At 36.2% G+C, this 14,533-nt stretch overlaps 1 protein-coding gene across 1 annotated transcript; it reads left to right on the plus strand.

Annotated features, from left to right (window-relative positions):
- The first annotated feature begins 667 nt into the window (after nucleotides 1-667).
- On the plus strand, nucleotides 668-14,267 carry LOC103554042 (olfactory receptor 52E1-like). Its single transcript, XM_008524860.2, is given in 3 exon segments — nucleotides 668-942; nucleotides 11,800-11,837; nucleotides 13,663-14,267. Coding segments are annotated over 3 exon segments (918 nt in total).
- Nucleotides 14,268-14,533: the final 266 nt, after the last annotated feature.

Below are 14,533 nucleotides of genomic sequence, written 5' to 3' on the forward strand. Positions count from 1 at the left end.
CACAATATATTTAAAGTGCTGAAAGGAAAACACCTACAGCCAAGAATACTCTATCCAGCAAGGTTATCATTCAGAATGGAAGGAGAGATAAAGAGTTTCCCAGACAAGCAATAACTAAAGGAGTTTATCACCAAGAAACCAGTTTTACAAGAAATGCTAAAGGGATTTATTTAAGTGGGAAAGAGCAGATCAAAAGTAGGAACGAGAAAATTATAAAAAAAAAATGGCTTGGGGGCCAGCCCAGTTTGCAGGTTTCACTTTGGTGGCCTGGGGTTCACCAGTTCAGATCCCAGGTGCAGACATCGCACCACTTGGCAAGCCATGCTGTGGTAGGCATCCCCTATATAAAGTAGAGGAAGATGGGCAGGGATGTTAGCTCAGGGCCAGTCTTCCTCAGCAAAAAGAGGAGAATTGGCAGCATATGTCAGCTCAGGGCTAATCTTCCTAAAAAAAAACTTGTTATGAACTCCTCTCATGTCATGCCAGGTCTTTCCAACAGTGGGAAAAGTATACTGAAATTTGATTTTCTGAGCTTGGGCAGGGCAGCCTGACCTGAGTTTTCAAAAAATACTAGCTGGTGTCAGAGACCAATAGCAGCAGAAGGATTTGGCAACAACAACTTTTTCTTCCTTAACCCCTGCTCACCCCTAGTGGTGGCAAGTGGACAATGTTACCAGAGGATTCAGAAACCACAGTGGAACTGGTGATACAACCACCACTTGTGGCACCCTCAACACTGGCTCCACCAGCAGTAGGTGCTGAATACAAGTCCCTTGGTCTCCAGGTCCCTGGTAGCTTCTCCCATGAACCCAGCATCCCTGGCAGCTGTGCAAACAGCATCTCACGAAAATTCAATAGCAGAAGAGCAAGTGGTGAATGGGCAGCAGAATCTGAACCTTGTGGAGAGCTCAAGGAGAGCCTAGAGAAGAACAGGAGACCCAGGTGACTCCAAAAGCAATGGAAGTATTTGCAGCCTGATGACCTCAGTGGCAACAACTGAGACTGCAGTGACATTGTAAGCGGCAAGTCACCAGCAACCTCAGAGGCACAAGTGGCACAGGGAGGGCACTAATGATGCCTCTAGAAGAGGCAGTGGAGGTGGAAATTGCAGGCTTTCAAATATAATCAGAAGCTTCTGAGAACCAAAGTAACCAAAACCATACCCAAATAAGAAATGTGGTTACTACCACAAATGTGCTGGCAGAGCATCAATTCATCAAATACTATGAAGAACTCCAGTAACAGCAAAGGACAGAAGGAGAATGACAGCTGTCCAGAAACCAAACTTGAAGTCAAGGAGACTGGAATCTGACTGACATAGAATTCAAAATAGTTATAAAGAAACTCAACAAGTTATGAGAAATCTCAGAAACAGTTCAATGAACTCAGGAATAAAATTAATGACTAGAAGGCATACATGAGCAAAGAAATTGAAACTCAAAAAAAATCAAAGAGAAAATCTGGAGATGAAGAACACAATTAATCAGACGAAAAATAATGTAGAAAGCATTACAAACAGAGCAGACCATATAGAGGAGAGAATTAGTGAACCTGAAGACAGAAATCTAGTAATGATTCAGATGGAGGAGGGATGAGACTTGAGATTTTAAAAAGTGATCAAATTCCTTGAGAGATATCCAACTAAATTAGGAAAAATAACAAATATAATAGGTATTCCAGAAGGAGAAGAGAGGGAGCAAGGAACTGAGAGCTTATTCAAAGAAATAATAACTTAAAACTTCCCAAATCTAAGGAAAGAATTGGACATGCAAGTACATGAAGCTAATAAAACTCCCAATTACCTCAAGGCAAAAAGACCTTCTCCAAGGCATATATTAAACATATCAAAAGTCAATGAGAAAGAAAATATATTAAGGGCAGCAAGAGAGAAGAAAATAACCTACAAAGGAACCACAAACAGGTTTTCAGCAGAGTTTTCAACAGAAAGCCTATAGGCTAGAAGACAGTGGAATGATATTTTCAAAATACTTGAAGACAAAGACTACCATCCAAGAATACGCTCTCCAGTGAAAGCATCCTTCAGATAGAAATAAAAGCTTTCTAAGACAAACAAAATCTGACAGAGTCGACTATCACCATGCCTTCCTTACAACAATGTTGAAAGGAGCCCTCCTGCCTGAACAAAATGGCAATGATTTTCAAAGCTTTGACCAAGGAGATTAATGAACAGACAGGATCAAAAAATTGTAACTCTATGTCAGAATAGGTTAGCAAACACTTTATAACCTAAAGGATAAAGAGAAATAATGCTTCAAAAACAACCGTAATCACTTCAGTTTGGTCACAGACTCACAACACAAAAAAGAATAATGAGTGATAACAAAACTATAGATGGGAAAGAGGAAAAGGGTGGAACCTGCATAGGCTAAGGGAGAGAAGAGGCTATCAGAAAAATGACTATCTGATCTATGAGATCTTTTAAATAAATCTCATGGTAACCACAAAGCAAAAAAAAATCAAAGCAGAATGAAAAATCATAAAGAGAAAATTGAGAAAACCATTGTAGAAAACCACAGAACGGAAATGGCAGACAGAAATACAAGCAAAAAGAAATAATCAAAATATTGAATAAACAGAAAACAAAAGATAAAATGGTAGTATTAAGCCCTCATATATCAATAATCACTCTAAACCTATTCAATTCAACAATCAAAAGACACAGAATGGCTAGATGGATTAAAAATCAATTCTTAATAATGTGTTGCCCCAGGAGACTGAACTCAGCTCTAAAGACAAACATAGCCTCAGAGTGAAGGGATGGAAGAAAATGCTCCAAGCAAATGGCAAGCAAATGAAAGTGGGTATAGCCATACTTATGTCAGAGAAAAAAGACTTCAAGACAAAAAAGAAAACAAGAGATAAATATGGCCATTACATAACGATAAAAGGGACATTCCCCCAAAGAAATGTAACACTTATTAATATATATGCGGCTAACACAGAAGCACCAAATTACATAAAGCAACTATTCACAGGCCTAAAGGAAAAAACTGACAACAACACAATAATAGTAGGGAACCTTAACATCCCACTTAGGTCAATAGGTAGATCATCCAGCAGAAATTCAACAAGGAAACAGTAGCCTTAAATGAAACACAAGACCAGATGGACTTAATGGATATGTAAAGAACATTCTATCCAAGAAACAGCAGACTACATATTCTTCTCAGGTGTACGTGGAACATTCTCAAAGATAAAACATATGTTGGAAACAAAGCAAGCCTCAATAAATTTAGGAAAATTCAAATAATATTGAGCATCTTTTATGACCACAGTGGTGTGAAACTTGAAATCAACTACAAGAACAAAGTTGGAAAAGTCATAAATATGTGGAGACTAAACAACATGGTCCTGAACAACCATTGGATTAGTGAAGAAATCAAAGGAGAAATCAAAAATACCTGAAGACAAATGAAAATGAAAACACAACATGCCAAAAGTGGTTCTAACAGGGAAGTTTATAGCAATATAGACTTACTTCAAAAACCAAGAAAAATCTCAAGTAAAGAATCTTACACTATACCTAAAAGAATTATAAAAATCTGAACAAACAAAGCCCAAAGTCAGTAGAAAGAAGGAAATAATAAAAATCAGAGCAGAAATAAACAAAATAGAGAATAAAAAAGTAGAAATGATCAATGAAACTAGTGGCTGGTTCTTTGAGAAGATAAACAAAATTGACAAAGCCTTAGCCAAACTTACTAGGAAAAAAAGAGAGTAGACTCAAATAAAAAAAATGAAAGAGGAGAAATTATAATGAACACCACATAAATACAAAGGATTATAAAAGAATACTATGAAAAGATATACACCAACAAATTGGATAACCTAGGCGAAATGGACAAATTCTTAGAATTATACAACCTCCAAAAACAGAATAAAGGAGAATTAAAGAATCTGAATAGACCAATCACAAGTAAAGAGATTGAAACAGTAATCAAAAACTTCTCAACAAACAAAAGTGCAGGACTAGACAGCTTCTCTGGTAAATTCCACCAAAGATTCAACGAAGATTTAATATCTATCCTTCTCAACTTCTTCTGAAAAAAATGAAGAAGATGAGATATTTCCTGACTCATTCTACAAAGCCAACATTACCCTGATACTAAAACCAGACAAGGACAACACAAAAAAGAAAAATTACGGGTCATTATCAATGATGAACATGGATGCAAAATCCTCGACACAATACTAGCAAATCAAATACACCAATACACTAAAATAATCATACACCATGATCAAATGGTATTTATTCCAGGGATTCAAGGATGGTTAAACTTTAGCAAGTCAATCAATGTGATACATCACATTAACAAAACAAACAATAAAAAGTACGTGATCAATAGACACAGAGAAAGCACCTGACAAGATCCAATATCCATTTCTAATAATAACTCAATTAAATGGGTATAGAAAGAAAGTACCTCAACATAATAAAGGTCATATATGATAAACACACAATCAGTATCATACTCAGAGAGAAAAACTGAAAGCTATTCCTCTGAGAACAGTAACCAGATGAGGATGCCCACTCTTGCCACTCTTATTCAACACAGTACTGGAAGTTTGAGCCAGAATAATTAGGCAAGAAAAAAAAAAATAAAAAGGATCCAGCATGGAAACAAAGAAGTAAAACTTTGACTGTTTGCAGATGACATGATTCTATATATAGAAAATTCTAAAGAGTCCACCAAAAAACTATTAGAATTCATCAATAAATACAGTAGTATTGATGGGCACAAAATCAACATACAAAAATCAGCTGCATTTCTATATGCACATAATGAAGCAGAAGAAAGAGAAATCAAGAATACAATCATATTTACAACCACAACAAAAAGAATATCTAGGAATGAATTTAACCAATGCAGTGAAAGACCTATACACTGAAAATTATAAGACATTATTGAAAGAAATCAAAAAGACAAAGAAATGGAAAGGTATTCTACAGTCATGGATTGGCAGAATAAATGTAGTTAAAAGGTAAAGCAATATACAGGTTCGATGCAATCCCAATCAGAATCCCAATGACATTCTTTTTTTTCCCTCTTCTTGAGGAAGATTGGCCCTGAGATAACATCTGTGCCTGTATTCCTCCATTTTATATGTGAGACGCCTGCCACCGTATGGCTTGACAAGCAGTACAGAGGTCTGTGCCCAGGATCTGAACTGGTGAACTCCTGGCCACTGAAGTGGAGTGCAGAAACTTAACCACTACGTTCCTGGGCCAGTCCCCCAATGACATTCTTCACGGAAATAGAACAAGGAATCCTAACATTTATATGGAATAACAAAAGACCCCAAATATCCAAAGCAATCCTGAGCAAAAAGAACAAAATTGGAGATATCACACTCCATGAATTCAAAATATACTACAAGGCCTTAGCAATCAAAATAGCATGGTATTGGGAGAAAAACAAACACACAAATCAATGGAAGAGAATTGAGAGTCCACAAGTAAATACACACATCCATAGACAGCTAATCTTCAACAAAGGAGCTAAGAATATTCAATGGAGAAAGGAAATTCTCTTCAATAAATGGTGTTTAGAAAACTGGATAGCCGTGTGCAAAACAACAAAAGTAGACTATCATCTTATACCAAAACAAAAATTAACGCAAAATGGAGTAAAGATTTGAAGGTAAGACCTAAAACCATGAAACTCCTACAAGAAAACATAGGCAGTATTCTCTTTGACACCAATCTTAGCAGTATCTTTGTGAGTACCATGTCTACTCAGGCAAGGGAAACAAAAGAAAAAATAAGTGGTTCTACAGTAGACTAAAAACTTCTGCACATAAAGGAAATCATCAACAAATGAAAAGACAACCTATCAAATGGGAGAAAATATTTGCAAATCATATATCTGACAAGTGGCTAATTTCCAAAATATATAGGGAAATTATACAACTCAAAACAAAAAAATGAACCATCTGACCAAAAAATGGGCAGAGAATATGAACAGACAATTTTCCAAAGAAGATATACAGATGGCCAAGAGGCACATGAAAAGATCTTCAGCATCACTATTTATTAGGGAAATGCAAATTAAGACCACAATGAGATGTCACCTTATACCCATGAGAATGGATATAATTACAAGAGAAAAAATAGCAAATGCTAGAGAGGATGTGGAGAAAAGGGAACACTTATACAGTGCTGTTCAGAATGCAAACTGGTTTAGCCACTATGGAAAATAGCATAGACATGCCTTAAAAGCTTAAAAAGAGAAATACTTAGGGGCTGGCCTCGTGGCCCAGTGGTTAAGTTCGGGTGCTCCACTGCAGGCGGCCCAGTGTTTCGTTGGTTCGAATCCTGGGCGTGGACATGGCACTGCTCATCAAACCACGCTGAGGCAGTGTCCCACATACCACAACTAGAAGAATCCACAACGAAGAATATACAACTATGTACCGGGGGGCTTTGGGGAGAAAAAGGAAATAATAAAATCTTAAAAAAAAAAAGAGAGAAATACGTATTATCCAGCTATCCCACTACCGGGTATTTATTCAAAGAACATGAAATCAACAATTCAAAGAGATTTATGCGTCCTTATGTTCATCAAAACATTATTTACAATAGCTGAGATGTGGAAGCAACACAAGTACGCATTAACTGATCAATGGATAAAGAAGATGTGATATATATACAAGGGAATATTACCAAGCCATAAAAAAGACAAAATTGTGCCATTTGAGACAACATGGATGGACTTTGAAAGTATTATGCTAAGCAAAATAACCAGACAGAGAAAGAGAAATACCATAGGATTTCACTCATATATGAAAGATAAACACACACATAGATAAGGAGGACATACTTGTGGTTACCAGAGGGGAAGGGGGTGGGAGGAGAGTGAAAGGGTTAAAGAGGCACAGATGAATGGTGACAATAAAAAGTAGACTACTGGTGGTGAACGTGTTGCAGTCCATACATAAACCGAAGTATAATAATAGAAACTTGAAATTTACACAATGTTGTAAGACAATATGACCACGATAAAACAACTTTTAAAAAAATCATATAGAAAATCAATTAGCAAGAAAGTACATTAAAGACCTAGGAGAGAGAAACAGGACATGCACTATGAGATATCAAGAATTTTAATATACCATTGAAATTATGAATGTAGACAATTGACAAGAGAACAAATAAAAAAGATCAATACAGTCAATGGGAAATCTAGAAACACAGAGATCTGTTACATGACAGTGTTGATTGTACATCCCAGAGTCACTCTCTCAAATCCATGGATTTCATTAGTTTCCTAATAGGGCTCTGCTCCTGCAACCAAAAGCCTGAGGTTTTAGGTAAGTTAAATTTAAAAGGGAGTGGGGGAAGAGAGCAAAGATTGTTAAAAAACCCAGTTTACCAGTTGAGATGCATAACTTAGCCAGGAAACACTACCCAGCTTTCGTTGAGTAATAATGCTGATGTTCTGAAAGCCATTTGTTTGACTCACACATTTTGTTCTTTATTGGTAATAAATCTAGGAAAGGTAGATGATGTCGTATATTGACTCCTCTATAACTCCAAGAGTGAATTTTGGGAGGCATCTCTATGGCAGCTCCTATCAGTATGAGCTTCCATTGAATATCCTAGCCTGGGAATATCAGATTATCATTATTATGAACAAACAGTTACACATTTCTTACTATATATCAGGAGTTGTTTTAAGTGCTATACAAGTGTTAGCTTTTTTCATCTTCACAACAATGCTTTGGACAAGGTATTGTTGTGATCATTATAAAGGAGGAAATGGAGACATAGAGTTGAAATTTCTTGCCCAAATTCATGAATCCATTAAGTAGAGGAGATGAGATTTAAACCAATGTAGTCTGCCTCAAAGTCCACCCATTTAGCCACCTTCCTGTATCTCTCATTTGATTCCCTAGACCTCTGTCTTTTTCCAAGTAAATTAAACAGTCTCATTTTACTGTTAAAAGGAACCAGGAAGATAGGAAGCAGTGTGCAAAACCACTGGTCCTTATATTGTTGTATTATCTCCTTCACCTAAGTTCTTCTAATGAATACCTCACTCCATGAAATGACAGATACTAGTTGAGCTTCAATTTTATCGTGATAGTATCTTAGGTTGAATTGTGCCTTAGGACCGGTGTGAGAGAGAGGACGTAGGTAAGTTTTGGAGAAATTGACCAGATGAGAGAAAGGTAAACAATATGATAATAAAAAAGAAACCCCCAATGACTTGCCAAACTGTCATATAAAATCATCTCTACTTGTACATGGGGCCCATGTGGAGAATCTAGAACTAGAGGATGTTGAAAAGAGTGAGAGTGAGAGGTAAGCCCTCCTCATAGACTCTCCTGCAAAGAGACAAGCTGATTCAGAAGTCACCCCAAAATTGGGAATCAGCATCCAGAATCAGCACATTTATTTTTTTATTATCAATGATGTTATGTTTTATATTTATGAAGCATCAATCTCAGTGCCTCTGGACACCTCTTTTCTCCAAAGGACACCAATGTTTGTATAAATCTCCCATTTCAGTGAGAGTGGGTGAAAATGAAAACATCCTGGGGCAAGTGAACTAGATCATCCAAAAAGCTTTGCTGGTAAGGCTGGTCTTGGGCTAGAAAGATTGACTAAGAGAAAACCATTGTACTGTGGCCATTTCATTGAGATTTAGGTTGAGGAGCTACAATAGATGACAGGAATGTAGAAAAAAAGAAAACTAAGTGAATATGGAAGCTATCGGTGAGCCTACAGTGTAACAAGATAATAATTTACATAGACTCAGGTGTGTACTCCAACAACGACCTTATGAAATGTTATTCTTAAATGTGTGGATAAGTGATGGAGGGTGTGTGTGTGTGTGTGTGTGCATATGAAAATACCTTTTCAATTCCCTTTCTATGTTATCTGTTGTTCTCTAAGTCTTTATTTGTTATTCAACTCAGTTTTTCTTCTGTCTATTGTGCTACCACCATTCTATATTTATCTTACAGATAACTCTATATATTCCTCTGTCGTCCAACCAGCTCTCAGAGTAAATATTTCCTACTCATGTCTTCATTGAACATGGTGGTAAAAAATACCAGATCAAGGGGCTTGCCAGTGGTGTAGTGGGTAAATTCACAAGCTCTGCTTCAGCAGCCCAGGTTTCGTGGGTTTGGAATGCTGGGTGCAGACTTATGCACTGCTCCTTAAGCCATGTTGTGGCAGCGTCCTACATACAAAATATAGGAAGACTGGCACATGGTAGCTCAGAGATAATCTTCCTCAAGCAAAAAGAGAAGACTGGCTACAGATGTTATCTCAGGGCCAATCTTCCTCACAAAAACAAACAAACAAACAAACAAAAAAGATCCAGAATCCATGAATTTTAAAGCTATTAGAAAAAAATATTAAGGCTTGACATCGTTTCAAAACCATTTGTAAAGTTTTCAATCATTTCTAGATCCATTTGTACCCAGAATCCTTATGGAAGGAAAATGACCACTAATAGAGTATTCCTCAGAGGATAGAAGAAGCACATTTAATTTATATTCAAGGCCATAGCAATGAGGGACATAATTTATGATATTCACAAAATTTTCAATTGAAAATTGGTTTATAATCTTTATAATCCATTGAGTAGTCAATGAAATAGGAGGAAACGGAGATCGATCATGTTATAAACTATTTCAAAAATCCAGCTTTTTTTCAAATTAGTTTAAGCTTGGGTCAAGAATATGGGTGAAAATCATGAAGGGTGGGGAAGGTAAAATACAAGAGACAGAGACAGAGATGGGAAGAGAGAGAGAATAAAGAATGGTACATGCAGATTTGAAAGGAGATTTGATTCAAGGCAGAGATGGAAATATGAGCTTCAGGCTGGAGTAAAAGCACTTGTACAACTAAGTAAGAGAAGAGCGAAAAGGATGAAAATATTACTTGCATGATCATTTTGATTTCCTAGGGAGAAAAGAGGAAGTGCTGAGAGTTAAAGAATAAACGTATAAGACACAATTTAAGAAAAGCACAACTTTAACTTCTTTACTGAAGAAAATGTAAAAAAAAAAAATACTAACAAAAGGAGATAGGAAAGGATTTTCATGTAGCTTAGAAGCCCCACCTGAGGAGGCTTCAGCTGGCATAATTCTGTAACTTTTCTCTAAAAACTGTCAGCAACCAGAGCTGTTGGAAGAGAAGTGGTTTCAGAGGTTCAGGGCTGAATTTTGAGCAGATATATTCACAGTAGACAGCAGAGTAAACAAAAGAAAAAATGACAGATATGGCAAGGGATCTCTTTTGAAAAGCTGAACAAGTGAAGCTGATAGGGAAGAAATAATTTTGAAGAAAAAGAATGAACCAGGGACTATAGAACTTGATGTGACCTGAGTACAGAGGTGACAAGAAAAATGCTTGAGAGGGCTAGAAAAATGTGAGATGTGGTCTGATAGGATCTTAGAATTTAATGTTTCAAGACTGGGTTAGCTATATACACAAATAGATTGAGGATCTCACTGTGGAGAAAACAGCAGAGGAAGAGTAGTCATGGACAGAAGTTGAAGCCATTCAGAAATTTAAGGTCAGATCTTTTTGTCATAGGATGTGAAATAGAAACAATGCTAAAGATGCATAGATAACAGATGTACTTTATTTTGATGCAGCTTCGTACTATTTTGTTATTATTGTTTAGAATCTTTGTACAAAATTATTGAAAATAACTCCCACCAGAGCTTGATGATGAAAACACCACCACCTAAAATGTCCAAATTTAAGTTCATTACATGGTAACTAAAGTCAGTCTGGGATTGCTACTGCTACTACTGCTATAAACCAACATCTTATAATACATCTTTATCTCTCCTGCTGGTTTTTTTTTTTTTTTCTCCTTTTTCTCCCCAAAGCCCCCTGGTACATAGTTGTATATTCTTCGTTGTGGGTCCTTCTAGTTGTGGCATGTGGGACGCTGCCTCAGCGTGGTTTGATGAGCAGTGTCATGTCCGCGCCCAGGATTTGAACCAATGAAACACTGGGCCGCCTGCAGCGGAGCGCACGAACTTAACCGCTCGGCCACGGGGCCAGCCCCCTCTCCTGCTGTTTTTAACAATCAATTATAAAAATCCAATCGAGGGGTGATCTCAACTGTATCAATTAGATCCACCACGAGTCTGGATTTCATGCAATCTACCCAAATTACAATGATGTTATTTCTGATGAAAGAGATAGGAGTTGACTTAGGGCTTTCTCCACTAAGTTTGGTAGTTTTGAAAGAGTTTTACGTAAATTCTACCTGCACAGAATATAGCAACTGACTATGAGATGATTGTTTCCCAGGACAGAAAGGAAAATGTATATCCCTGGATGAATCCTGATTGGTCTCAAAATAATATCTTTTTTATTGATTGATTGATTCAGTTGGCTAAGAATTTTAGCACATATATTTATGAGGGATATTGGTCTGTGTTTCTCTTCTTATGAGAGCTTTTTCAGATTTTAGAACTAGGGTGATAGTGGCCTCATAAAATTAGTGGAACGTAGCCTCTTCAATTTTCTAGAAGAGTTTGTATAGAATTGCTATTATTTTGTTCTTAAAAGTTTGGTAAAACTCATCAGTTAAGCTATCTAGTTCTGGGATTTGCTTTATGGTGAGGTGTTTATTAATTCTAAATTTTTAATAAATATTATTTACTCAAATAATTCATTTCTTCTTGGTGAGCTTTGGTAGTTTGTGTCTTTCAAGGAATGCTTCCATTTCATCGAGGTTATTGAATTTATTGACATAAAGTTGTTCATATTAGCTTTTTATTTTCTTTTAATATCTGTAGTGTCTGTAGGTATGTCACCTCTCTCGTTCTTGGTATTGGTAAATTGTATCTTTTGTTTATCAGTCTGTCAAGAGATTTATTAATTACATTGAGGTATTTGAAAGAAACACTTTTGGTTTTCATTGATTATCTCTTTATACATTTGTTATGTCATTGATTTTCTCTTATTATTTACTTTATTCTTACTTGTAGGTTGCATTTTCTCTTCTTCTAGATTTTTAAAGAAGAAGCTGAGGTCAGTGGCATCTTTCTCACTTTCTACTAAGGCAGTTAATGCTACACACTGTTCCTTCTAAGCACTAGTTTAGCTGTATCCCAAAATATTCATATGATGTGTTTAATTCTTCACTTACAAATATTTTCTAGGAGCTGACCCTGTGGCCAAGTGCTTAAAGATCTGCACACTCCATTTCAGTGGCTTTGGGTTCCCAAGTTCGGATGCCAGGTGTGGACATATTCCACTCATCAGCCACACTTTGGCGACATCCCACATATAAAGTAGAGGAGGATTGGCACAGATATTAGCTCAGGGATAATCTTCCTCAAGCCAAAAAAAAAAATATTCAAATATATTGTAGTTTCTCTCAACCCACATGTTATTTAGGAATGTATTATTCAATTTTCAATTATTTCAGAGTTTCCAGCAATCTTTTTATATTGATTTATGATTTAATCAAAAATTTTTGACAAGTTTTGTATTATTTGAATCATCTTAATGTTATTGATATGTGTTTTATAGGTCAGGATATGTTTTATATTGGTAAATTGTATCTGAGCACTTGAAAAGAATTTCTATCTGACTCATTTCAGGTGAAATCTTCTAGTAATGACAATTATGGCAAGGTGCTTGATAGTGTTTGACATCATTTATACTCTTATTTATGTTTTTCTGCTTCTTGTACTAATTATTGAGATAGATTTTTAATTCCACAAATATAATTATTGATTTATCTGTATCTCATTGCACTTCCATCAGTTACTTTGCATGTCTTTTGAAGATACGATAAGAGGTACACAAATGTTTACGATTGTGAGCTCTTCTCGAAAAATTGACACCTTTGTAATTATGAAATGACACACTTTATCCCTAATAAGAGCTTTTGCTTGGAAGTCTACTTTGTCTGGTATTAATATAGTCACTTTATTTTGATTAGTGTTAGCATGCTATATTATTCCCCATAATTTGATTTAGTATACTTGTTTCTTTATATTTAAAATTGTTTTCTAAAAGAGATTTTGATATATTTTTTTACCCCATTCCACAATGAGTGTACAGCCCCTTTGGTGTGAAGTTTTGATTTGTCTTGTGATAATCGCCCACAGGAGAAAACTAATTCTATGTATTCATTGCCTAAGCTTTTTCTGAGATTCACTCCAATAGAAGTAAAGAAAACAAATAAATGCGATCTTTTCAATCGTTCTATCTCTAAACTCAAAAGTCCGTTTGATTACGATTTGGCTCAAAATCTGGAGAATGAGATCTACTTTGCCTCAGTGCAAAGAAAATGTACAAAGTTACCAATGCCAACTCTACTACACATAATGTTCATTACCTTTGAATAGTAAGTTAATTTCTTTAAGTCTTAGTTTTAACCTGGAAAATTGGACTTCTCTTCAAACTTGAATGGAAAATATCTCCATAAATTATTTTAATGAACTAAATTTCCTCTTAAAAAACCTCCTGGCACCAGGATTTTGAGATACTTTAGAGCTAGGAAGTAATGATAAAAACAGTTAAAATATTTCTCTTCAAGCGACATATAGAACTTATTAATTATCTAATACCATAGGGATGATGAGGATGTGATTACTGATACTATTCTTGCATATTTGGGACAGCCACATGACAGGCTCTAATTCCAGTGCTCACGGCCATGGCCTATGATTGCTATGTAGCCATCTGTAACCCTCTTCACTATACATTATTGCTGACAAACAGGGTGGTTCTCATCATCGCATTGGTAATCCTACTGAGGCCTTTGTCTTTTGTCATACCGTTTGTTCTACTCATCCTACGGTTACCATTTTGTGGACACCATATTATCTCTCACACATTCCGTGAGAATATGGGTATTGCTCATTTATCCTGTGCCAGCATCAGGGTCAACATCATCTATGGTTTATGTACCATTTCTATCCTGATGTTTGACATCATAGCCATTGTCATTTCTTATGTCCAGATCCTTCGTGCTGTCTTTCAGCTGCCTTCCCATGATGCCCGGCTCAAAGCACTCAGCATCTGTGGCTCTTATGTGTGTGTCATATTGGCTTTCTACACCCCTGCATTTTTTTCATTTGTGATTCACTAGTTTGGCTAGAATATACCACACTACATCCACATCCTTCTGGCCAATTTCTACTTGGTCATTCCATCTGTTCTTAACCCTGTAATCTATGGTGTCAGAACTAAACAGGTTAGAGAACAGGTGCTGAAAGTATTTTCCAAGGAAAAAACATGGCTTTGGTAAAGAATCAAGTTAAAGAAGAGAATGACACTAATTCTCTGTGTTCGAATGGAAAGAGAATATTTGGAAGTTATCCAAGCCTATCTTAGGGGAGGCCCAACAGCCTCCTGGGTTTCATTTCAAACTCAGAAATGAAAAGATAAGCCCATGTCAAATACATGAATAAAAGTGTTTTATAATTTCCCGTTGTTTGGAAATACTTCAGATTTCTCATGTGGAAGAAAACCAATATACTTTCTTCTGCTTCCACTATCACTGATCATATTACG

The sequence above is a fragment of the Equus przewalskii genome, chromosome 6 (genome assembly GCF_037783145.1).
Source record: "Equus przewalskii isolate Varuska chromosome 6, EquPr2, whole genome shotgun sequence".
Lineage (NCBI taxonomy): Eukaryota > Metazoa > Chordata > Mammalia > Perissodactyla > Equidae > Equus > Equus przewalskii.